This window comes from Macaca fascicularis, chromosome 10, assembly GCF_037993035.2.
Source record: "Macaca fascicularis isolate 582-1 chromosome 10, T2T-MFA8v1.1".
Classification (NCBI taxonomy): Eukaryota; Metazoa; Chordata; class Mammalia; order Primates; family Cercopithecidae; genus Macaca; species Macaca fascicularis.
Genome location: NC_088384.1, coordinates 20,287,226 through 20,312,786, shown reverse-complemented (window position 1 = coordinate 20,312,786; position 25,561 = coordinate 20,287,226). Strand labels below are relative to the sequence as shown.

At 53.5% G+C, this 25,561-nt stretch overlaps 1 protein-coding gene, 1 long non-coding RNA gene and 1 pseudogene across 5 annotated transcripts in view; 2 read left to right on the top strand and 1 right to left on the bottom strand.

Annotated features, from left to right (window-relative positions):
* Positions 1 to 14,662, top strand: part of LOC135965444 (uncharacterized) — a 51,456-nt gene extending 36,794 nt beyond the window's left edge. The window contains exon 2 of the long non-coding RNA XR_010578382.2: positions 14,309 to 14,662. This is a non-coding gene — a long non-coding RNA (uncharacterized lncRNA). The remainder of the gene's footprint in view (positions 1 to 14,308) is intronic.
* PATZ1 (POZ/BTB and AT hook containing zinc finger 1) lies at positions 1,315 to 22,963 on the bottom strand. 4 transcript variants are annotated; one of them, XM_005567549.4, is made up of 5 exons: positions 20,954 to 22,963; positions 19,508 to 19,571; positions 11,110 to 11,281; positions 4,295 to 4,432; positions 1,315 to 2,817 (listed from the first exon to the last, which is right to left on the bottom strand). In XM_005567549.4, the coding sequence occupies exons 1-5, from the start codon at positions 22,222 to 22,224 to the stop codon at positions 2,399 to 2,401; spliced, it is 2,064 nt and encodes a 687-aa protein (XP_005567606.1). In that variant the 5' UTR covers positions 22,225 to 22,963; the 3' UTR covers positions 1,315 to 2,398. The 4 variants fall into 4 exon arrangements, with proteins under 4 accessions (XP_005567606.1, XP_005567608.1, XP_005567607.1 ...); XM_005567551.4 differs by having other exon boundaries at positions 4,295 to 4,367; XM_005567550.4 differs by lacking the exon at positions 4,295 to 4,432.
* A 414-nt stretch (positions 22,964 to 23,377) lies between these two features.
* LOC141407850 (uncharacterized) lies at positions 23,378 to 24,491 on the top strand (annotated as a pseudogene).
* Positions 24,492 to 25,561: the final 1,070 nt, after the last annotated feature.

The window sequence follows — 25,561 nt, the reverse complement described above, 5'->3', positions numbered from 1 at the left end:
AGTTATTCCAGTTACTCAGGAGGCTGAGGCAGGCGAATTGCTTGGACCTGGGAGGCAGAGGTTGCGGTGAGCCGAGATCACGCCACTGCACTCCAGCCTGGGCCACAAGAGCAAATCTCCGTCTCAAAAAAAAAAAAAAAAAAAAGGCCGGGTGCGGTGGCTCAAGCCTGTAATCCCAGCACTTTGGGAGGCCGAGACGGGCGAATCACGAGGTCAGGAGATCGAGACCATCCTGGCTAACACGGTGAAACCCCGTCTCTACTAAAAATACAAAAAAATTAGCCGGGCGAGGTGGCGGGCGCCTGTAGTCCCAGCTACTCAGGAGGCTGAGGCAGGAGAATGGCGTAAACCCGGGAGGCGGAGCTTGCAGTGAGCTGAGATCCGGCCACTGCACTCCAGTCTGGGCGACAGAGCGAGACTCCGTCTCGGAAAAAAAAAAAGAACAAAGTAATTCTGATACCAATGTGAGTCTAAAAATTTTTGTACTGTTTGTTCCCTTAGGTCTGTTTTTCTGTCCTTTACCATTGTTTTTCTTCTTGCTTGGAGGTTAAATGCTGTCTCTATCCTTTTAGGGGTTTTCCTCTTCCCTGAGGTTTCTCAAGATGCCCAGGGTGCCTTAAGTCTGCCTGCCCCTCTTGTTCCTCATTCTTATTCCCATTAATTCTCCATTGTGCTTACTTCTTGCCTCCTGTTTGTTGTTTTTTCCCTCTTTTCTTCATACATTCACCATTAACGGTGCACCAACCTTTTACTTAACATCAGGTAGATAACATGGTGGGGAAGACAAGTTGCTGAGCTTCTTAGAGCCCCTTGGCCATGAGGAGTCCCTGCCACATCCCTCCTCAGGTGCTAGCTGGGTAGGCCATGTCAGATCCCCTCTATAAGTCTTCCCTCCCAGAGCCCCAACCCCACTTCATACCTCCCTGGTCCACCCTACTTACCCTCCTGCTGTCACTGTCCCCTCACCTTGCCCAGTTTTTCTCCTGGTATTTCTCATTATCTGAACTCATATTAAGTTGTCTGTCTCTCCCATTAAGCCTCACAGTGGTGTCTTGTTCACCACCATACCCCAAGAGCATGAAACCAGGCCTGGCACACAAGTAGTAAAGACAAGCAATGGATATTTGTTGAACAAATGAGTGAATTCTGGCATTCTAAGTCTTCAGTGGGACCATCCACCTGTCAATCCCAGTGGAACTGGTACAATGAAGTAGAAAAGGGGTCTCCTGGGATCCCACTCCCACCCCAGGTGCTGCCCACCTCTGGGTCCCAAAGACCCCCACAGCTGAAAAACTGGACTCAAGGGAGCAGATAGAGTAATGTACTAACATTTTTAATACAGTCTGATCAGATCAATTCACATCACAAGGTCAACCTGGGCTTGCTCACATGTGACACAACTGAGGTACACAATGTCCCTACCTGCTGGCTGTCCCACCTTCCTGGCTCCCAACTGCATTGAAACCCCCTACTTCCCTGACCAGACTGGCATTTTTTAAAATTTTGCATAAAACTATTTCTTCCATAGACTTCAAACAATCAACTAGCCAAGTTAATTATGGTACATCTAAACAAAGTTTAATACTAACCCTAATGTGTGACTGCGGTTTACAAAGAGCTCTGTATCACCTGGGATAGCTTTCAGTAGCAATTCACTACAACTGGTCCTAAAAAATAATAACAATAATAATAATAATTAGAGAATTAAAAACCCAACAGCATGTTGAATGGTTAAAATCACATAAGAACTGAAATTTGGGGTGGGGGTGTCCTCAATAGCTGAGCTTGTCCTAGCAATGAAAATGCTCGCCTCCAAGCAGGGCTCAGGAGTCTGGAGCCCTCCAGACAGAGGGCGGAGCTCAGGGGGGCTCTTGGAGGACACTCACCCCATGGTCCATGGGATGCTTCTGGCTTCCTTAAAAACAGTTGGGCATCCGCATTGTATAAGTGGGTGGAGACCCTAGTGTGGTTCTTTTGAAGGATATGGGAAGGGAGGATGAGGAACTACAGAAGTGGGAGGGGACCAAAATCACTGAGGTCCCAGAATACCATAGATTTGGGTATAGGATTGGGGTCACTAAGAATTGAGCACCAGGAATTCCAGCTTCTTCCCATTAGAGAAACTGGGACTGGTTTTGCCTTGGAGGCCTATGTAGTGTTTTCTGCCCCTGTCCCATACCAAGTCTCATTGATATTTCTGTAGAATATCAGATGAAAATCTATTTCTAAAGACCATTGGGAGAATGGGTGGTAGAGAAGGAGTTGGGTGGGGTTGGGGGGCAGTTAAAAATGAATAAAAATCTCTCAGCTACAGAACCCAAACATCACTTCCCTCCGCATTCACAGCATTTCCCAGCAGTCCCCAAAAGGCTGTTGCCGTGGGGACAGAGCAGCTGCCTCATTTCCCTTCAGGCCCCATGGGCTGCTGGTCAACCTCAGGATCTACTAAAGATGACGCAAATGCCGACTGAACAATCTGAAACCCAAAGGACTCGAGGAGAGACATGTTCTGCTGAGGAGAGAAAGGTGAGCCAAGGGCAGGGCCCAGGTCCCCCAGGGGGCCCCCAAGAGCCCGGACATGCACCTTCTGGATGTGTTTGTTCAAGTAGGACTTAGAGCGGAAGAAGCTCCCACATTCGGGGCATGGGTACTTCTTCTCCCCATCAGACTCCATTTTGTTTTTGGGAACTGCCATGTCGCAGGAGAAAGAGCCATTGGCACTCTGCTTCTCCGGCGTCTTCAGGTCGCTGGCATCTGAGAGGTCACCATAGGAGTCAGAGCTCTCAATCGGATCCTGATGTGAGCATTTCTGGCCTTCTACAAAAAAACAAAATACAGGAGAGAGATGAGGCCAGGCTCTGGAGATGCCCCCTCTGGAGGGGTCATGAGGGGCCAGCTCACAGACCTGTGGAGGGCAGCTGTTGGCCAGCCACTGTCCTGGCAGAACCCGCGAAGGGTCAGCTGGTCAGTCTGGGAGACTGGAGTGCCTACAGGGGTGAAATGGCAGGGCCCTAGGGCTGCCAGCCTCCCTTGCTGTGGACTCTTCATGCAGCTGCACGTGTACTGCTCACCGTCATCTCAGCCTGCTTCAAGGAAGGGATACAGAGAGGGCAACTCTGCTACTGCTGCCCAGAACAACTCAAAGACCCCCAACTCCTAGGCACTCTTTTGGGTGCCTCTGGGGGTAAAATTGGTATTCTGATGATGCCGAGCCAGTGTGACGGTGGCTTCGCCTCCTGCACCAGACTAGCTGCACTGTAGCAAGCCAGGCAGAACCAGAGCCATCAGGTCCTTAACCTGGGTAGACCCCATCAATGGCTCAGACAGAAGCCAATCCTTTTCCTAATGCTGCAAACATGAGCCCTGTTCTTACCGCCTTCCTTCTGCCAAAACCCTTCCAGGGCCAAGCAGCCAAAGGACAGAGATTGAAAGCAACTCTGTACTTCTCAGTCGGCTGGGTGTCCCCACCCTAGGCCCCAGACAAGCTGGGCCAAGAGACAACCCTGGCTGCTCTGCCTTGCCCGGCCCACACCGAGTCCTCCACCAATCAGCAGCTTCCTGCCTGGGTCCAGAGCGACGTGCCGGGAAGGGAGGTCTGTGATGGGAGCATGGAGCATGCCATCTCTGCTATTTCTACCATCTGCCAAGCCCCTGGCCTCATCCCCAAGGCAACAACAACGTGACATACAACAAAACAACCTGAATCAACAAGTGAAGGTGGGCCTGGGGGAGCTCTCTGCAAACCAACTCCCAAGTCAGAGGAGTCAGATAGCTCATTATTGCCATGCATCTCACAACCATAGCCAGAGGCTCTCCAGGAAGGGCCACTCACAGTAATCAACCACCCCTATTGTGAGACAAGCCAGACATTGGCTCCCATCGGCCCACTGGGTCAAAAGAGGAGAAAGCATTCAGCCGCAGCTCCACACCATCCTAAAGGGCAGCAGGCAGTGACAGGCCCATAGTGGCTCATCATGCGGGGCTCTTCTTCTGCCCAGGGCCCGGGGCATCCCTGCAGGGCTCCAGACAGTGGGGGCTGGCCAGGAGGAAGGGAGAAGGGCTGGGGAAGAGGAGGCGGAGGCTGGATCTCGGCAGTGCCCTAAAGCCTCACTCACTGCCCTGGAGTGAGATACCCACTGTGACTTTTGTCCTGGAGGCCACTGCCACTCAGATCTCTGAGTCTCCTCAAGGCAGCCAGAAAGTCGGCAGCCTTCCCGCCTCCCCACGCCCAGCCCAGCGCCCCCACAACACAGTCTGCGCAGAGAAGCAAAGTGCAGAGCAAGGGGTCGCTTGCCTTTGTTGCCATAGGTCCTGGCGCAGTGGAACGCTGCTCCCCCATTCAGGATGGGCTCCTGGTGCCTGGAGACCTGGGGAAGGGGAACACCGTGGTGGGTTTTAACATGGACCTTTAAGTAGGAGGCAGAGGAGAAACCTAAACAAGACAAAAGGAGATGAGATCCCACGGCCAGCAAGAGATACCTCTCTCCTTCCCCCACTCCTCTCCTCTGGCCGCTCTGGCTAGCATTCCCAGGTCAGCTGCACCTAGAAGGGGCCCCCTCCTAGGCTCAAAAATGGCTGCAACCATATGAGCCACATGGCTCAGGATGGAGGGTGGCACTGTCCACAAATCGGCTTCTCTGCAGAGCCCACTCTGCAAGGCTGCGGTGAGGGGCCGAGGCTGGCCGCCTGGTGGGATGGCCTGAGATCTTGCTCCTGCTAGGGCCAGAGGCCAACTGCCTCTAGGGTTGCTTGGTGCCTCAGTAACAGGTGGTTTGAGTGGATGTCTCCTGCAGGAACCATGACTAGAAATGTGGTTAGACAAGAATTTGGGGCTCCAGGGAAGTCACAGGATTCTAGCCAGCAGGATGCCTGCTTAATCCTTATAAAAGGAAACTGGACAACAAACGAGATGGAGGTAAAATGAAATCCCAAAGGAATGCCTCCAAGGATCCCGTCTTCTACCTGTCAGGAGATGTTCTATTTTTCTAACTTCCCCACCTTCAGCATAACAGGATTTAGTAACTGTTTAGATCTTTTGAAGAACAAAGACAAAAATAGGAAGTTGTGTCAGAGGAGTGCAGTCATCTCTTATTCATGGTAGTGTTTTGGTTCGATTCTGGAGCATCCACCAGGTTCACATACAGGAGAAGAAACAGGGATGATCTCTGTCTTTATTTTGGGGGAGGACAATCCAGCCATCTTGGAACTGTTCCTGCCCACCTTCCAGATGCTTCGGTCAGTCTGAGCCACAAGATATCTCAGGCTGGGAAGAGTAGATCTTGGGCCAACTTCCACAGCAGCCATGTGTGCAAGGATACAGAATGAGGCAGGCCGATAAAAGGATTTTGACTTGAGTTTCACAGGAAGGAGGTATGCCATCGAACCCCACTGTAGTCAAGGATCAGAAGGTGCTTTTAGCAGGAACTGAAGCTTTTTAGTATAAGGCCCACTTAGGGTGCCAGCACCCTGACAGTGTCGCTTTAATCCACTTCAGATCTGGTTGACTCATTATTTTTCGATTCACTTTCAAAATTACACAGTCACAGGATAACAGTGAGATCCACTGCTAAAGGGTCAGAGGCTGAAGAGTACTGTGTAATGTCTGCACGAGATTTGTTTTAAAAAAAAGTCTGAATTGGCATGGCATTTTGAATGCTGCTGGCACTGTAATAAAGATTCACCTTTAGTAAGTGCTGATGGCACACCAGGGCCCAGCACACCATATGCACTATTCTATAGAATTTGCCCAACACCTTTTGTGCTACAGATTACTATTATACCCATTTTACAGATAAAGAAATTAAGAGGCTTCGTGAGGTTAGGGAGGCCGAGGCGGGCGGATCACGAGGTCAGGAGATCGAGACCATCCTGGCTAACACAGTGAAACCCCGTCTCTACTAAAAATATAAAAAATTAGCTGGTGTGGTGGCGGGCGCCTGTAGTCCCAGCTACTTGGGAGGCTGAGGCAGGAGAATGGCCTGAACCCAGAAGGCAGATGAGATCATGCTACTGTACTCCAGCCTGGGCAATAGAGCGAGACTCCATCTCAAAAAAAAAAAAAAAAATCGCCAGGTGCGGTGGTTCACACCTGTAATCTCAGCACTTTGGGAGGCCAAGGCGGGTGGATCACCAGGTCAGGAGATTGAGACCATCCTGGCTAACACGGTGAAACCCCATCTCTACTAAAAATACAAAAAATTAGCCGGGCGTGGTGGTGAGCGAGACTCTGTCTCAAAAAAAAAAAAAAAAAAAGAGGCTTGGTGAGGTTAAGTAACCTGGTCACACATACAGCTACTAAGTGGCAGAGCCTGGACTCCAACCCCAGGATCATGTGCCACCAGAACTTGGCCCTTAGCTACTGGGCAGATGCTTTAACCCACTTATGCCTCATGTTCCATTATTGGAACGCTAACCCAGGAGTTATTTATATCCTACTGCTCAAGATCATCACTAAAGTCTGATTTTTCACAAAAAAGTTTGTAACCTCTAGCATAAATGGGTTAATTGGTTCCTCTGTCTTAGCCCTGAGCCCTAGAAATATCCAGTGGACTTTTACAATAGGTTTCATTATCACCATTTATACTCAGGTATTTTTCTGCCATAATGGTATGTTAGAATGGAAGCTGCTGGAAAAACTGGGCTGGCCTGTGGAAACTTCATGTAACAAGTTTTTCTCTGACAGCAGCAGTTAGTGGTTCTGAAACGTGGGATTGGGCCAATTTTCCTTCCTTTCCCAATACAGCTACTTCAAAGATCTGTCTAGACCAGATGCTGGTGTCCTGCCCTGCCTGGTAGAGCAAGTTGTCCTGTGCTGTGACCGAAGTGTCTGCCTGAGGCTGATCATGCGTATAGACTGGTGTAAAAGGGTCCCATGTAGACATCCCTAAGAGGGAGGCTGTAGTCAGGTGTGAGGAGACAAGGCGAATGGGAAAGAGGCTGTTAGCCCTGCCCCTGGGGGTGGTACTGTAGAGTCCCCCAAAACAAAGCAGAACCAGGAGATACTGGCTCCCACCAATCAGTACAAGATATCAGAACTTTCTGATAACTTTAGAAGGTAATTTTTTCCTTTGGTTTTTAATCCCTTGTGGGGTCTTTAAAATAGCATGAAGCTCTCTCCCCGTGATGAACCAGAGCAGGTCTGCTGCAATCAAAAGTGGACAGAAAGGAGCAGGAGAGCACCAGGAATTACGTTTACTCCTTACTGGGAGAACTATACCAAGAGAACACAGCAGATGCTCAATCAAATCTTGCTGAGTTTGGCTGGGCGCAGTGGCTCATGCCTGTAATCCCAGCACTTTGGGAGGCCAAGGCGAGCAGATCACCTGAGGTCGGGAGTTCCAGACCAGCCTGACCAACATAGAGACAAACCCCGTCTCTACTAAAATACAAAATTAGCCGGACGTGGTGGTACATGTCTGTCATCAAAGCTACTAGGGAGGCTGAGGAAGGAGAACTGCTTGAACCCGGGAGGCAGAGGTTGTGGTGAGCCAAGATCGCGCCATTGCACTCCAGTCTGGGCAACAAGAGTGAAACTCTGTCTTGCTGAGTTTTCCTGAAAAACAGTCTGAGAAACACATGGCTGAGTCCTCTTGACTTTACCCCAGCTGCAGACTGTACTATCTATAGCAAAACCACATGGCGAGGTGGTAGGAGTGGATCCACAGCTGCCACTTAAAGCCTAGAATTTAAACACAGAGCAACTCAGCAGCCAAGTGTTAGGATGAAACAGAAGCTAAGCTTCTGAGCAGAATACGTCTTTGAAACCAGACATATTTAGCTGGAATTCTAAACTTACCCACCCATTCACCACTGATTAACCAAGAGCCAAAGAGGCAGCCTGATCCAGCCATCCACGCAATGGAGATGCTGAGCACACATGTGACTGTCACTATAACCAGCAAGCCACTGGCCCTTTTACTCCAGAGATGATGGTCTTACTAGCAAAAGGCCACTGCTCCTCAGTTGCGTTTTCTTGCCTGGTGTGCCTGCACTTGGCACTCCAGAAGCAAATGATCCTTTGGCAGTTTGCACATCCATGCAGGGGTTGGGGACTGCTTTCTCCTTGTCCAAACCCTGAAGGGGCCATTCTCAACTGCATTGTGTTGGAGTGGGCCCACGTAGCTTGATGTGAGTCCAGGGAAACGGCAGGTTCTCTGCATCCATCCACTTGTGTGCTTACCTCTGACTGGGGAGAAGGCTTCCTCTACGTTTCAAGCAATGATGTTTGCATTCAAATGTCTCTGTCAAAGGCAGATTCCTGATAATCTATTCCTCTTCCCCATACCAGCACATAGGCATATATACAAAGATCCTGCTACAGAAACTTTAAAGGAAGAAAATCACGGTCATCAGCCAGGGCCTTCTCCCTTTTCCACTGTTCAACTCAACTGATTTCCTCAACTCAAAAATGTGGGAACAAGCTTTTCTAGCCATAATACTCCCTCCACTGCAAATGATCTTCCTCTACAAATAGTATCATACACATCCTGATATGTCTCTATGACAAAGCCAGAGTCATCTGTCTCATCAACTTCCATCTGACTCACGTGTGAGGCTGCAGGAGTCAGGCTGCCTTTCCTCTTTGCCATTCTTCACAGCCAGGAGTCGTTTTTGTGGCAAAAACTAAAAAAGACAGATCTATAGGTAGATACTTAAGTCAACTGTTTAAGAAGTGTTGGGACTGAAGGATCTGAGGGCACCTGGAAGTTCACCTGATTCAATCTTAACTGTTCTGACATTCAGCCTTTGTTTGAACGCATGCAGAGATAAGAACATTCATTTATTTGTGCAACCTCCCTGTAGGTATAGGCTTGGTGGCAGGAGGGCAAAGGAGGACACAGAGCTCTCTACATTTTGATTCCAATGTCTCAATGTTTTTGGTGCTCAGAAACAACTTTATCCTCTTCCTTTTTTTTTTTTTTTTTGGTCTCTTCCTATTTCTGTCAAGGAATGAGTCCAGGAGTAGAATCCTGCTCCTTCTCTTCTGATAAACACTGCAATTGTTTTCTCTTCCTTCTGAGTACCCAGCATGGGTTGGACCAGCACCTTCTTTAGTCTTGTTGCAGGAAACGGACTTCCCACTCTGGCTCTGGGATCCAGACCCAGTCTTGGCTTTTCTGAGAAAAAGTAGACTCTGGCTTACTCTTCTGGATTCTCCATTCCAGTCATGTAGCTTATGGCTGTTGCCCAAGTTCTCTTTACCAGCCCTTGGAAAAGAAATCCTGATGTACAATAGTTGTTGGCTTTGCCACATCAGCTGCCTCCTAACTAGGCCAACTTTCCCACTGTCCCTGTTGCTCTCAGTTTTTCATTTCTCCTGAGCTGGGCTCCCAAGGGCTGTGGCCCTGGGTCTCCTGTCCAGTTCCTGCCCTACTCCACCATCTGGTCTGGGCTTTCTGAGTTTTATCATGAGCACCCTTCTCCACTCAGCAGTTTTCAGCCTCTGGCCTCTGACCCCAGTTCTTGCACTGGGAACTTCCACATTGAAAACCTGACAAAATGCCTGCCTATAGCATGTTATAGCAGGTTTTGAGTTATCTGGGGGAGCTGTCAAGAAGCCAGGTTAGGATGAAGCAAGACAAGAAACAATATTATTTCTGGGGCTGGGGCAGCCCCAGTCAAGACGGTCAGCCACAGCCCGATAATTCTCCCTGCAACCTAGAGGAAGGTTAAGCCCAACACTTGCAACCTGGAGGAAGCTTCTGTCAGAAATGGGCTCTACTGACATGTCAGAAAACAGAACAGACAGCTTAAGAGATCTTCACTACTACTTCCCTGCTTTCACAGCAGGTGTCCTGGTAGTACAAACCCCAGGTGTGAAGCTGCAAGGAGGGATCCAGTTCCAGGACACCAAGAACACCCAGCTACTCAGCAATCTCCTTCCACTGTGAACCTCAGGGCACGTGAACACAGCACAGGCACCCAACAATTCCGCCAAGGCCTGCAGGAGTGTTGTGCCTGGTCCAACCCAGAGTGTCAACAAGCATGTCTTTCCCAACATTGTTACAAAGTGCAAGGATAGAGTCTCCCAAGTGTGCAGCTCCTTTCACCTACCTTGTCTCTTGGGATCCTCATGATAACCCTGAGAGGTGGGAAAGGGGGCTATTCTTAACCCCATTTGAGAGATGAAGAAACTCAAGCTTAGAGAGGGAATGGGAGAACTTGAGGCCACCTAGTGAGAGGCTGGGACTAAACCCTGGGTCTCTTGACTCCTGGTTCAGTGCTCAACCCACTAAGCAGCCTTTCAGAAGCATTGGGACAAGTAAGAATGCCCCAGGAGATAAGGACATCCCAGTGCTCCCCACTGGCCAAAGCAAAGCACACCATGCAGAAGCATCCTCACGTTCACAGATAGCTGCTCCGACCTCCTTTAGCACAGACACAGCGCAAGCCTCCACTGATGCTGTGCTTGCAAAACACAAATATCTAGCACTTCCAACAGCCAACTAGACCCGGCAGAACCTTGGAGACAGGCGTGACTTCACCCAACACAACACCACTGCCACAGAGTTAGACACTACCTAGGCCCACCTTGTCCTCAAGCATGCTACCCTGCTCAGAGCACCTTCCACTTTCCTCTCTCATCAAGGCCACAAACCTGAATTTGGCCTCTCTTCTGACCACTTGTGCTACAAAGTGTCTGCTCCTTGTTTATCTCCAGACTCAACCTCTTCCCTAGCTGCTGAAATCATATGCCCGTGAATCAATCAGCAAAAGCTCTCAAGCCGGACCAACCTCTTTTTCTCCCACTTTGGGACCTACTAACTCCTCCACCAACCTCAGTGGTTCAGTGGTGTCTGCAAAATGCATCCATCCTGCCACCTGAGTAGCAGGTGAGAGTTATGGGCCCAAGCTTGGGAAGAACCTCTCTCCTTCTGTTCTGACCTGCTGGTCTCCTGGAACTTCCCATTCTAAGCACCACAAGCTTCTTGGGAAGGAAGGGGTAGCAAATAGCTAGCTGGGTGATGAAGGTGTTTATCATTCAGTGGGAAGTGGGGGGGCAGGCTGTGCAAAGAGTGGAGTCTGAGGCAGGGTGATTGAGACACCCCTAGGCCTCCCATACACGCTCAGACCCATCCTCTGGAAGTGAGGAAACAGTGGGCACATTACCTCGGTTACAGATACTGCAGAAGTTGCTGGGCCCCTCGCTGTGCTTCTTCAGGTGGTCTGCCATGTATGCTGCCCGCAAGTACTTCCCACACACCTGGCAGGGCACCTTGTCTTCATGACAGGCCAGGTGGGAGCGCAGACGGTCTCGGGTGGCAAAAGAAGCATTGCAGGTCTGAAGGCAGAAAAGAAAATGGGATGAGGTGAAACCCAGCACGTCAGACCTGACTCCCCACCAAGTGCACCATGAAGCAAAGGCAATTTCTGGCCATCACGTGACCTCCCTTTATAAAGAGAGCTTTAGAGTTTGGCTCAGGCTCTCTACCCAGAATGCCAAGAGGCTGTTCTTATTTCCCATAGTGCCTCCTTACGGGACAGTTGAGTGGGAATCACTGGTACTAACTAAATGACTACTGGAAATGTGCCCAGGACATGGCAAGCTAAGCTCTATACCCCTCTACACAATGAAGAGTTACACATTTTGCTCCTTAGACATTAAGAACTGCCGGGCGCGGTGGCTCACGCCTGTAATCCCAGCACTTTGGGAGGCCGAGGCGGGCGGATCACAAGGTCAGGAGATCGAGACCACGGTGAAACCCCGTCTCTACTAAAAATACAAAAAATTAGCCGGGCGCGGTTGTGGGCGCCTGTAGTCCCAGCTACTCGGGAGGCTGAGGCAGGAGAATGGCGTGAACCCGGGAGGCGGAGCTTGCAGTGAGCCGAGATCGCGCCACTGCACTCCAGCCTGGGCGACAGAGCGAGACTCCGTCTCAAAAAAAAAAAAAAAAAAAAAAAAAAAAAAAAAAAAAGAACTGACTTTAGGTGCATTAGCTATAATGCACAGAATTACATTTACATGAATTTACAGATGAGTTATTGGCATATAAACCAGCCTTACTGTTCTCTATCCCTGGGTTTCCCCTAGTTGTTTTATACAAAGAATTCTATTTATTCATTTTATTCAAAAGTGACATTAGTCTTGGCCAGGGAAATGGAAAGGAAAGGCAGGACAAAGCGCACAGATAAATCTTCGTAAATTTTCATGAGTTTGAATTGAAAAAGCAGCCCAGGCCGGGCGCGGTGGCTCAAGCCTGTAATCCCAGCACTTTGGGAGGCTGAGGCGGGTGGGTCACGAGGTCAGGAGATCGAGACCATCCTGGCTAACACGGTGAAACCCCGTCTCTACTGAAAAATACAAAAAACTAGCCGGGTGAGGTGACAGGTGCCTGTAGTCCCAGCTACTTGGGAGGCTGAGGCAGGAGAATGGCGTAAACCCAGGAGGCGGAGCTTGCAGTGAGCTGAGATCCGGCCACTGCACTCCAGCCTGGGGGAGAGAGCGAGACTCCGCCTCAAAAAAAAATACAAAAGAAAAGAAAAGAAAAAGCAGCCCATAAAATGATAGTGGCAATTCTGACCACGTGAGAATTAGCAGACAGAACAAGGGCCGGAGTCTTCAAAAGTGGCCGGGCGCGGTGGCTCAAGCCTGTAATCCCAGCACTTTGGGAGGCCGAGACGGGCGGATCATGAGGTCAGGAGATCGAGACCATCCTGGATAACCCAGTGAAACCCCGTCTCTACTAAAAAATACAAAAAAACTAGCCGGGCGAGGTGGCGGGCGCCTGTAGTCCCAGCTACGCGGGAGGCTGAGGCAGGAGAATGGCGTGAACCCGGGAGGCGGAGCTTGCAGTGAACTGAGATCCGGCCACTGTACTCCAGCCTGGGCGACAGAGCCAGACTCCGTCTCAAAAAAAAAAAAAAAAAGTATCTGTGGGCCAGGCGCAATGGCTCTTGCTTGTAATCCCAGCACTTTGAGAGGCCGAGGTGGGCGGATCACCTGAGGTCAGGACTTCAAGACCAGCCTGACCAACATGGTGAAACCCCATCTCTACTAAAAATACAACAAATTAGCCCAGCGTGGTGGCAGACTCCTGTAATCCCAGCTACTTGGGAGGCTGAGGCAGGAGAATCACTTGAACCTGGGAGGGGAGGTTGCAGTGAGCAGAGATCCTGCCACTGCACTCCAGCAGGGGGAACAAAGCAAGACTCCCTTTAAAAAAAAAAAAAAAAAAAGGCCAGGCGCAGTAGCTCAAGCCTGTAATCCCGGCACTTTGGGAGGCCGAGACGGGCGGATCACGAGGTCAGGAGATCGATACCATGCTGGCTAACGCGGTGAAACCCTGTCTCTACTAAAAAATACGAAAAACTAACCGGGCGAGGTGGCGGGCGCCTGTAGTCCCAGCTACTCAGGAGGATGAGGCAGGAGAATTGCGTAAACCCGGGAGGTGGAGCTTGCAGTGAGCCGAGATCGCGCCACTGCACTCCAGCCTGGGCGACAGAGCAAGACTCCATCTCAAAAAAAAAAAAAGCTGGGCACGGTGGCTCACACCTGTAATCCCAGCACTTTGGGAGGCTGAGGCAGACGGATCACGAAGTCAGGAGATCAAGATCATCCTGGCTAACACACTGAAACCCCATCTCTACTAAAAATACAAAAAAATTAGCCGGGCGAGGTGGTGGGTGCCTGTAGTCCCAGCTACTCGGGAGGCTGAGGCAGGAGAATGGCATAAACCCGGGAGGCAGAGCTTGCAGTGAGCCGAGATTGCACCACTGCACTCTACCCTGGGCGACAGAGCGAGACTCCGTCTAAAAAAAAAAAAAAAAGCATTTGTGAAACGTTAGGCTGGGGAAGTGCTGGTGATAGCAAGGATGATACTACCCTGTATTGATTGTGAGCCAGGCAGGCACGGTGCTCACCCTTTTAGAGGCACTTATCTCATGCAACCCATCCTGATAGCAGCCCTCTGAGGCAAGCTGTGTGATTACCCTCCAAGAGAGCATGGCTTTGGAAAGCTGTGGTGTGAGCTGAGCACCAACTCACAGCCAGGCCCCCGGGTCGGATGAGTCAGGAGCTGAAGGTCAGAACCAGTACCCTGGAAGGAGGACCAGGTTGGCAGGCATTTCTTGTAATTTCCTGTACCTGAGGACCTGACTGAGTACCAGTGATCAGTCTCCTCACAACATCCCTTCCTCAGCTGGAGCTTGCAAAGGCATTCCAGCTGTGGGGGTCACAGAATATTGGGAAAGCCCTGAGAAGAGCTGAATCCGTTGGCTTTCAAGGTATTTTGGTTCCAGGGAGGTGTTTAATGGGTTCTAGTCAATTTTGACTCATTTCTTTTTTCTGTATGTGTGTTTACTGTTTTAGAACTGTAAGAGAAAGCAACATTCACCTTTAAATGTGTTACGGATCAAATGGTAACCCACTGAAGACCACCCCATTACCTTGTGCTAGAACGGAACTGCCTCTACCATCTCTCTTTAACAGAAGCACATCCTGAGAACCTGAGAGCTCAAGGTAAGTGAACACTGTCACCACATACAGACATCTAACTATCTCTTTACTGTACAACCATAGCAAGAAACAAACGCATGCAATGCCGTCAAGGTAGAAGACACCACTGTTTACTATCCCAGTTCCAAATATCTGTGTATGTTAGCACAGCCTACCTAGCTCTTATGTCATTATCTTTTTAAGTAAATATTATACATTTGAACTGAATTTGTAGCAATGAAATACTGCTTTTATCTGTTTTATATATTCAGTGTATTCATATCATAAATGAGGAAACTAACTTTAGAAGATGAACTTGCTTAAAACACTAGACTCAGCTATTAAAGTCTAGCACACCCACCCCCACCACACCCAGGCCAGTACTTTACCAATCCTCCTGGCCACCCCAGGGGATTCTGATCTCTCCCAGTTTACAGCTGGGCCAGTGGAGGCCCTGAGAGGATGAGACAGCTGGACTAAGAACCAGTCCCACAGCCTGTGCTCTTATCATCTCCAGATTCAGGAGAGGGAGCTTCTGCTGAGTGAAAGGTGCTCATACTTTATAACACAGTGTACAGTACTTGGCAGCCAGGACCCCCAAAAGGGAAAGGTGAAGAGATTTGTGCAAGGAAATTCCAGCATGTAGGTAAGTCAGAAAGCACCATGGATGCTTGCTCTCATGGCTACAGGTGGGCCCCACCTCAGCCACGGACCTCATGACCCAGTGACAGGCCACAGTAGGAGAAAAAAAACTCCAAACCTCTACACAGCCCAGCAGTCTCTAAACTGGGGCAGGGGCTGCATAAACACCCCCAGAAAAGAGAGGTGCACCTGTTGGTTTATTTGGGGACAAGATCCAGCTTTGCCAGGCAGCGACCCAAAGACCACCCCCTCCAACAGTGAGAGAGGGTGTGTTCTAAGCCTCAGAGCTCAAAGGAACCAACATGGATCAGGTATAAGAAAACAGGGCTGAGGCCGTGCGCAGTGGCTCACGCCTGTAATCCTAACACTTTGGGAGGCTGAGGTGGGTGGATCACAAGGTCAGAAGGTTGAGACCAGCCTGGCCAATATGGTGAAACCCTATCTCTACTAAAAATACAAAAAAATTAGCCGGGCGTGGTGGTGGGTGCCTGTAGTCCCAGCTACTCGAAAGCACATTCAGGATTTTGTCTTCCACAGTCCCTAGGAGAGGGAGCCACAACATGGATAGGCAAGAGATGCCTTGTTTCTCTTACCAACCTTTTTTTAAGATCTGTCCTCTAAAGGCTTTGCCTGTCATGCTTTGCTACCTAAAGATGATGGACAGCCAAACTTCAATTATCCACAAGTCGCTTATCCATTTGGGGATTAGCTAAGCAAAATTAAAATCCCAGACTGGGCTGGCTTCCCCCACCCTGTCCTCCATTGATTATCTCTCAAGGAATGAAAGCTAACTTTCGCCTGAGCAAACAGAATTAGGAATGTAAATCTGCTGGGGGAAGAAACAAAAACATGACAAAAGCTTTCCCTGTGTTCAAAGCCAAGCTGAAGAGATTGTTGGCTTCTCTGTGCCAGGATTGACCCTCTGTGGCTGCAGTCCCCAGGTTTTCTGGGGAGCCTGTGAAACTCCAGAGTCTAGGCACAGCAGAAGTTCAGACAACACAGAACATGAAAGAGCCTGGTCACACAACCCAGGAGAGAAGGGGCGGAGGGAGACAGATCTCAAAGGGAACATCCAGAACTTCCATGCTGGGGTGTCAGGAGAAGAGCATTCTTTGTCCTAGAGACAGGGAGAAGACAGAGGGACACTGATGGGAAGAGAGCGAGCCAGAGGCAGAATGCTGTGACTGCCTGTGGCACTCAGAAGAGCTGCCTGGCCCACAGCCCTGTGCTTAGACAGCCTGCTGTAGTTAAGGGCCATGCCTGCCAGGTGCTGGCCCAGGCACCCTGAGTGTTGGTCATCACCACTCAACGCTGAGCCCCAGTCCTGATCCCTTCCCAGACTTCCTGAAGCCTTTCCTCCTAAGGATTGAGCAGCTTGGGAATGGGGCCCAAATGGTACCAAGGGCACTAGTGCACACCCCTACCCTTGGTGGCCCTTGAACTCAGGCAGCCTCAGGGGTAGTCTCGAGCAGCCTTCTCCCACAGCACTGGAAAACCCTTAAGGGCAATGCTTGAAAGTTCAGCTCCCTGGGCTCTTTGGCCCCCTTCTTCTCAAGCATATGCCCATCTCAACGCATTCCTTCTCTAACCAGCCCCCAAGAAGTGGAGCCTGTGGAAGCTAGGGAGGTCTGAGCTGCTCCAGCCTCTCAGCTTCAGGTTGAACTCCACGTGGGGGAAATGTCCCAGCCCACTAAGCTCATAAATCCAGCAATACTTGGGGCATCTGGGCCAGTTAAGAACACTCAGGCCAAGCCCCAAGGAGACATGCCACTGTCAAGCCTGAAGCTTCCTGTCCCTACATTCAGATGGCCTTTCTACTTAAGCTATGGCACTAGTCTCTTGTAATTGGCCTCTTTCATTCTCTCTGGCATCAGGAGGGGATGAGCAATAGGGACTGTGCCTAGCCAGTGGGGGACCCAAGGAACGAACTCCCAGAGAGCTGTCTGTTCACCTCTGATGTTTTCAGCATCCCCACACCATGCCAACAGATGCCCCTGCTGTTTAGCCAAGCCCAAGCACACCTCGCTGGCCAGCCCAGAGCACGAGAGCCAGCATGTCTTCACCTGCTGGGTCCCTGTTAGGGGAGTTGTGGCTATGGGGCTGGAGGAGGGGCCAGCAGGTCTGTGAGAGTGTATGTTGGAGGGGCAGGGCAGGAGCACATTTGTACACCAAGGGACAGTGATGTCAGTGTTATGACACAGACCAAGGACAAAACACACAAAGCCTCAAATGTTAGAATGAAAAATTTTATCATCACTCCTGTTCACCCCGCAGAGTCTGCGGGGTGCTAAAGGGCACACCAATGGGATCCAAGGGAGGGGGTCTACATCTGCTTTTTCAGCCCCCAAAGCCATATACTGGGATAGCCCAATAGAAAACTACTCATTGGTTTGGTTCCTGAGCAGACCTGCTAATAAACCTCAAAAACACAAAAGTCTACTTCACTAGCCAGAAATGAAAGCAGGATCTAGATCTGAGTGGGAAGGGCAGAAGGCAGCATGGGTTGACTCTAGTTGGAACTGTGCCAGTCTTCTCTGGAGGCCGACTCACTCCCGGATTGGGGAAAGGGGTGGCCGGACCCCAGTCTAGAAACCCCAGGCCTACGGGAAGTGATGCCAGGGGAGGGGAAGCAGATAAGCTGGTGGCTAGTTCCCAGGAAGGCACCAACCTCCAAAATCACCTAGGCAAGGACAGATGCCCAGGGGTGCCATCTGTGAAAGGGGGGAAAAGGCAAGAGAGCCCAGAAAGAAACTTGGATGCTATAGGGGGTTCCAGAAAGGTGCTCCTTACTACCCCCATTTAGGGGCTCTGAGATGGGACAAGTCACCCAGGGAGGAGCTGGGCATGGTGGGCAGGAACCACCCTGCTAGTCTCTCCCAAAAGCAGGGGTCTCAGGCCAACTGCCACTCCTGTTCCCCTCCACTGTCAACCCTCTCCAGGGACGCCCAGGCTAGCCAACAGGCCACTGGGTAAAGGCCCTGCTGCCCTCTGGGGTGGTCCAGCCCTGCCTCAGATATCCCGGCGGGGCTGGGCAGAAGAGAGCGTTGCTGGAGTGTGCTGGGCCCAGGTTTTCAAGGGCTGGGAATGATTTTTTTAGAGAAAGGGAAAAGGCGGTGTCAGGAACCGAATGGGACGACCTCCACAAAGCAGGCTGGGCAAAGTCCCATGATGGCAGGTCGCTAGGAAGAGGTTCCAGGGGCGGCAGGCCGCTGCTGCTCCCAACCCACACCTGGAAAAAGGGCAGAGAGTGCAGGTTACCCCCCCAGGCCACCGGGCTTGCCCCCACTGCCCTCTGGGCTCCTCCTACTCTGCCCGGGCTACTCAGCACACTACCTGAGTCAGAATGTGCTCTGTGATGAGAGAAACAGAGAGAGAGAAGGCAGCAAGGCAAAGACAGATCCCCACAGGCCCGCCCTGGGCCATCCTCCAGGAAACTGCCTAGCCCAGCACCTGTGAACATCGTCCACGCCTGGCCCCCAGGGGCTCTGCCCTACTTACAGCATTCATCCCTCCCTGCTGGTCTCCCTGAACCCTCTCCCCTTGCCACCAACAGGATAAGGAGAAGCAGGTTATCCTCTCAGAGGCTGCAATGCACACCCCACAATCATGGCTCACCCCCACTTGGTGGGAACTTGGCATGGGAGAGGGGAGATAACCAAGGAAAAGACAGAGATGTGTTCGCTATCCAGACAAGAATGCTCAGTGTCCAGGAGAGGAAACTAATCTTCTGGGCACCAGCAGGGACCCCAGATATTGTTCAAGCAGGTAAACCAAGGGTGAGAATCTATCTGGTTTAGCTTTCCCTACTTGCTACTTTGCAAAGAGCTCAAAGAAGAGGAGCCCACTTTGCTCTCCAGTCCTCCAGAAACCCTGGCTCAGGGTGGGTTAAACAGGAGCCAGTGTGGGGGAGAGGACCACCCACTCCCTACCTCCTACCTCCCCCACTGCCTTGTGCCCTAAGCTGAGGGGACCCGGGAGGAGCTCTAACTGAGGTCAGAAAAGGGGAAGAGTGGTTGGCTGGACCACCAGGAGCCCTTTTTAAAAAACCTGCAGTCCCTACAAACTGCTGGAAACCAACAGCCAGGCCCAGCACAGGGCTGGGTCTCCCAACACAACATCTGTGCGATAGTTCCACTATCCAAGGAGCCGGCAAACACCAGGAGAGGAAAGCCAAGCAACAGAGTGAAGGCAAAGACGGGGTGGGAACCAGGACCAAGCAACCAGGAAGGAGGAACATCAGCTGTGGGGGAAGGGGGCCTGGGGGAAGAACAAAGGAGGAGAGCAGAGGGAGGGTGGAGGAACAGAGGGGAGGTGTGCAAAGCGGTGGGCAGTCAGCCGGGCCCCCGGCACACGCAGCAGCTGGTTCATGGCTGCGACCGTGAGAACAGCAACATCTCCTTCAGCCCATCTCTGCCCTGGCCCAGCCCCTACCTGACACTTGTGAGGCCGTTCAGAAGTGTGCACCTGCTTGATATGTCCATTCAAGTGATCAGGCCTGGAAAAGAGAGAACCAAGAGGGACTTTAGAAACTTGGCCAAACCCCACCACACAGGCACACATACATACGTGTGTACACACACACACACACACACACACACTGCTGGAGAGGACTCCCTCTCCTCCACCCCAGCATGACAAAGACAAAGTCACCACCCAGCTCTGGCTCCACAGGCCCAGGCCTCTCTGCCCTGGTTTTCTCTGGAGGGGGAAGGGAAGTGGGCATTTGTCTCTGATCTTCCCTCCCCACCCCCTCAATTCCCCCCCACCAGAAACTCAATGTTTTCTAGGACCAGAGGCGGTGGCAGTAGAATGAAACAGAGCTGCCTCACTGCAGCCTTTCCAGAGGAGGGGGTATGTGTGATTCATTGTCCAGACTAAAGCCCCTTAGAAACTCAGCAATCCCCCCTCCCCCAGCCTCTCCCGCCACGGGCAGCCAATGAATGCCACCCGGATGGAATTCAGTCCCCAGAGGCCAACAGTGGAGCCTTAAGTCCCCAGCTGGGCTGGTAAGCCAGATGCCCGCCTGAGCAGGTGGGCAGGGGCTGCCTGACCGGTAAGACTGGTTCCCGGTTGGGGCCCTCTGAGGGAGTTCTCCATCCCTGTGTTCACACACACAAGGTCCTCCAATCCAGGTTAAAACCAGCCTTTTAGGAGAAAAACAAAACCACCCTCTGCTCCCAGACAAGTCCTCAGTTCCCCAACAGGCTAACTAGAAAGTAAACCTACATAAAGATCCTGCCCTATTCCTTTCTGTCCTGAGAACATAAAGGGGCTCTGTGGGTGAGGCTCTAGAGCTACCAAGTCAGAGCAGATCAAAGCTTTTGGTGTTAAGCAGCAGCTCTGGGTGCCCAGCTCTGTGTCCCATGATACCAGGGTGGTCTGAGAGGCATAGCTGGAGTCTACTGATCAGCAAGGCCAGTGTTCTGTGTTGGGGAATCTGGTGCCTCAGGAGTGTGGGGAGTCCCAGATGCACTTGTTCCAGTCCCTCCCTCGGCAGCCATTCAAGCGGGGAAGTCGCTGGAGGAGCCCAGTCTCCCGCCCCCAGAGGGGGCCCCACGCCTGGTGCCAGAAACACAAAGGGAGCCCAGGGAGAAGAATGGTGAGGTCCGGTGGCTCTGGCCTGAGGAATCCCGCCCCAGGAGGAGAGACAGTAGGGCACACTTAGCGTCAAAGAACTTCCCTGAGGGAACAGAAAGCAGGTCTCAGGCATACCATCTCAAAATAAGGGCCCTTAAAACACTCTCCCAAACCTGGCATGACTCTATAAGGTCAAGTGACCCCCACAAATGCCACCGCCCCGGATCTTGGCAGGGGCCTTTTCAGGACTAAGATACGTGTGGCAGCGGAGCAGGGGAGGAAGAGGGAGCCTTTCCTCACCTGGAGAAGCCTTTCCCACAGCTCTGGCAGATGTAAGGCTTGCCCACGGACCCATCATGGGACCGCACATGGTAGGACATGCGGTCTTTTCTCTTGAACCGCAGCCCACACACAGGGCAGGAATAGGGCTTCTCCCCAGAGTGGGACAGCTTGTGCCGGTTGAGATGATACACATCACGGAAGATCTTGCCGCAGATCTCACAAGCCACCTGCTTCCTGGTCCGGCTCCTCTTTCGGGGGCCGTCGGGGTCTTCAGAGATGGGTAGCCCATTCTCACCCAGCCTCGGAGGAGGAAGGTCGATGTAGCCCAGCTGGAGGCTGGTGACACCGTGCTGGGCCTCATGCTGCCGGAGCCGGTTGGCATCAGTGAACACCTTCCCACACAGACCGCATGGAAGGATGCCGGCCTCCCTCAGGCCCCCTGGGGACCCAAACATTGAGTCCAGCAGGTTGGCCTTCCTTGGGCGGCCCCGGCCTCGCTTGCCAGTCAGGGGAGGGGCACTGGATGCCACATTGGGGAATGGGGAAGTCAGCAGTTGTGGGGATAGGGGTCCAGCCACCATGGGCAAGCGGTCCACCCCAGGTAACACAGGCAAGGAGGCTTGGCCTGCAATGGCTGCACCAGCCGCCCGAGCTGCCTCCTCCTCTGGCTGCATGCTGCCCGCGATGCCATTGCTGTTGGCTGCCAAGGCTGCCCCGTTGGTCATGTCCAAAGGGAAGCCCAAGTCCGAGGTCCCAGGGGGGCGAAAGAGCATTATATCGGCGCGGGCAGGGGGTACCAGGATCTGTACGTTGGACTGTTTGATGACTTCCTGGCAGATCTCGATAACCGACCTCATCAGCAGGAACTTGGCGGCCGTCATGAGTTCGGGAAAGCTCTCCAGTCGCACCACGATGCGGGAAGTGTAGGCGAAGTCCAGAATGTCCCCAAATACCTTGGAGCTGATAGTGTGCATCTCCAGCTCCCGGCTGCCCCCGGCCCCGCCGCCTGGGGCTGCCGTCGCGCCCCCTACATCAGCCGGATCCCCGTCCGCAGCTCCGCTGTCGCCCAACTGGGCGCTGAACACCGATTCAAAGTACTCGCTGCAGGCGGCCAGCACGGCGCGGTGCGCTGGGAAGCTCTCGTCGCCTACCCGCAGCAGCACGTCGCAGAAGCGCCCGCCGTTCTTGCGCTGCTGGTTCAGGTTGTGCAGCATCTCCGTGCTGTGTCTGCTCACCTGGTACGTGTAGCAGCCAGACGGGCCGCAGGAAGCGTCGTTCACCCGCTCCATGGCCGCCGCCCCCTCCCACTAGCCCGGCCGCCGCACCTGCCCGCCCCCTCCCTTCCCCTAGGCAGCGAGAAGCGGGGCACAGCAGACGTGTCCACACTCCCCACACGTGCCGGCCCGGGGCTCTGTAGTCTCGCAGGTGCGCCAAGCGTACACGCCCCCAGCCCAGATCGGACTGTCTAGACTGCGGGGTGCACCACCATCCCCCACATAGCCAACCCCCGCCCTCGCTGGACTGCGCGCCGCTCTCTCCTCTCCGCCCGCCCGCCTCCCCTTCCCGGTCTACCTTCCGGGGGGGTGCGCGAGCGAAGAGGTGCGCCCCTCCTGCAAACGCGCCTGCCACCTCCCCTCCCGCCCGCCAGGCGGCGCCGGCGCGCAGCCAAGAGGGGCACGCGCACGCGGGGAGGAGAAGGAGGGGGTCCGCCGCGCAGGCGCGCGCGCGCGCCGCGGCTTTTCCCGGGCCCGCTGGGGGCGCGCGCGGCGTCCCCTGCAAAGCGCGAGCCGGGGCGGGGGCGCCGGAGCGGAGGAAACAAAAGGCGAAGGCGGCGGCGGGGCGCGCACCGGGGCGGTGGCGCGGGCCGGGTCCCGGAGCCTGGAGGGCGGTGGCGGCGGCGGCGGCTGGAGCGGGCGGGCGGCGGCGGCGGCGGCAGAGTAGGCCCTTCCCCGGGCCGGGAGAAGGCGGCGGCGGAGCGGCGGCGTTGCGGCCCCGGGCTCCGTGTGTTCGGAGCGGAGGAAAGATGGCAGCGGCTGCACTTCCTCTTGCACTTTCACCCCTGGGGGGAGGAGAAGGAGGGGGCGATACCAACAACACCCCCCCCTCTCGCTTGCAGAAAAAAAAACGGCGAGCTCAGAGTGGGGGGCCCCTGGCGCCCCCGGCCTTGCACGTGCGCGCCCGGATGTCTAGTCCGGGCCGCCTCGCGCTGCAAACTTTCCACTTTCTTTGTGCCGAGCGCCCCCCCCCCCTCACCAAGCCGAGGATGCACATCCCCCCTTCCCTATTTATACACCCCCCCCGCAGCTCTGCTCCCCCCGCTTCCTGCCCCCCCTCCCCATTCCCCAGATCCGCCAATGCTAGAGCAGCCTGAGCCCCAGTCCGGCCCCCGCCTCCCCACCCCGCCCGCGGGGCCGGGGGCTGCAGTCTCAGCCCCCCCGGACCAATGCAAACGAAGCGCCGAGCCAGCAAACCAGCTCCCACTGCCCCTCCCTTGCCCGCTGAGAGTGGCGGCTAGCAGGGTTGGGGGGGCAGGAACTGAGGGGTGCGGATCCGGGCCCCCCAGCCTGCGATGCGCACTCGGAGGTCGAGCGGGCGTCGTCCACCCTTCGGAGCCCCGCTTTCATGCGCGAAATCCCCAGAAGTCGCCTGCGACCGCCTCCCTGCTTCAAACACCAGAGAGGGCCCGGGGTCCTGGCCGGAGACAGGCCGAACCTCCGGAGTTCCTTCTGCACCCGGTACATGGACCGAACTGATGGGCTACGCGCCCGGAAGAGCTGGGGAGATGAGGCCAGCGTCCAGCTTCTCCCCCAAACCCAGCACGCCGAGCTTTGTCCCCGGGGAGCGTGAAGTCACCAGCTCCGGGAGGCGACAATATGAGGGCGATGGACGGGGCAGGGACCCCCGGAAGCCCCAGCAGTTCTCGGGGAAGTGGGGGTGCCGGAGGAGTCGGGGACACTCTCGGGCCTCTCCAAGCCGGGAGCATCCCCAGCGCCCGCAGCCCTGTGAGACGCCGGGTGTTCTGGTTATGGGCCCTGCCGCCAGGCCTCGGCGCTTTGTCCCCGGCCCGCCCGGGGATGCTACCGCGCTAGAGTTGTACACCAAGGTTTGCCTTCCCAGGAAGCGCTGGCGGCCGCCTGGCGCAGAGCCCCAGGCAGCAGGCGCCGCGTGTGCGGGCGGGAAGTTCCCACAGTTGCAAAGAGGGAGCGAAGTATGTGTTCCAAACTTTCCACGGTTCCAAACTGAGCGCTTCCATTAAGAGAAGCAGTGTGCGGGGGAAAAGCATTCTGGGTATTAGCATGCAAATGAACGGGCCCGGCTTCCAACTCCGCTCGGGATTCCCACCGATACGCGCCGAGCTCGCGCCCAGCCACGCGCGCCCTGAGGCTTCCGGGCGTTGCCCTGGCGTTTGATCCGAGTTCAAAATCGAGACATCTACCTTCTGGTTTTGTGTCCCAGTGCTTAGTCACGTGGCCTCCCTGAGATTCAGTTAAACTGACTGTTACTTAACCTGTACACGGGGACAGCAGCACCTGTCTTGCACACCTCCGCTCTAGGGCATAGTATATGCCAAACTCTGTTGGAGATAATGAATGAGCCTTAGAGGCTTGAAGAAAGTTCCCTGGACATGAAGCCAGGAGTTCTGTGTCCTAAGCCCAGACTCACTGTCACCTTGGGCTAGTGACTCCTTCTCTGAGCCACAGCTTTCTTGGGCGGATTTTGGGAACTGGCACGTTTTATTTTTGAGAGAGCTGCTGGGAAAGGGTCCGGGCGCGGCGGCTCACGCCTGTAATCCCAGCACTTTGGGAGGCTGAGGTGGGCGGAGCACCTGAGGTCGGGAGTTCGAGACCAGTCTGACCAAGATGGAGAAACCCCGTCTCTACTAAAAACAAAAAATCAGCCGGGCGTGGTGGCACATGCCTATAATCCTAGTTACTCGGAAGGTTGAGTCAGGAGAATCACTTGAACCCGGGAGACGGAGGTTGCGGCGAGCCGAGATCGCGCCATTGCACTCCAGCCTGGGCAACAAGAGTGAAACTGTCTTAAAAAAAAAGAGAGATAAAGAAGGATTTGCTCTGAGTGTCCAGTGTATACACACATCGTCTCTCCATAGTAGGTGTAGATATTCCCATTCTACCATTGGAACTGGGTAAGGAGTAACCTGCCCAAGGCCACACAGATAGTGATGGAGCCAGGATTCAAACTGCTAAAACTACCCCTTTCTCACCAGTGGCTTCTGAAACCTGTCACCCTTTCATGGCTCCACTTGAACCAGGAACTGACTCTCTGCCTGCTATACTTAGAAAACAGGGTGCCATGACTGGCCCCATCCAACGGGTTCACCCTGTGAAGGTGGGTTCATAGGGTGCTCTCAGGACCCTCATCCATGGTCCTCTAAGGAAAACAGGGAACATGCATCAGCCCTGTTTTGCAGATAGGCAGCTTGAGGGTCAAGGAGCCAGGGTGGCCCGGGATCCTACCTTGGGGAAGTGGCCAGAGACAGTCCAGATGCCGTTCTGATCCCACCTGGGAGCTTTTATCCAAATGTCACCTTGGCAGTGTGATTGTGGGGGTGGGAGTAACCTCTCCACTTCATCCATTACTCTCAGTCTTGCCCATCTCTCAGGC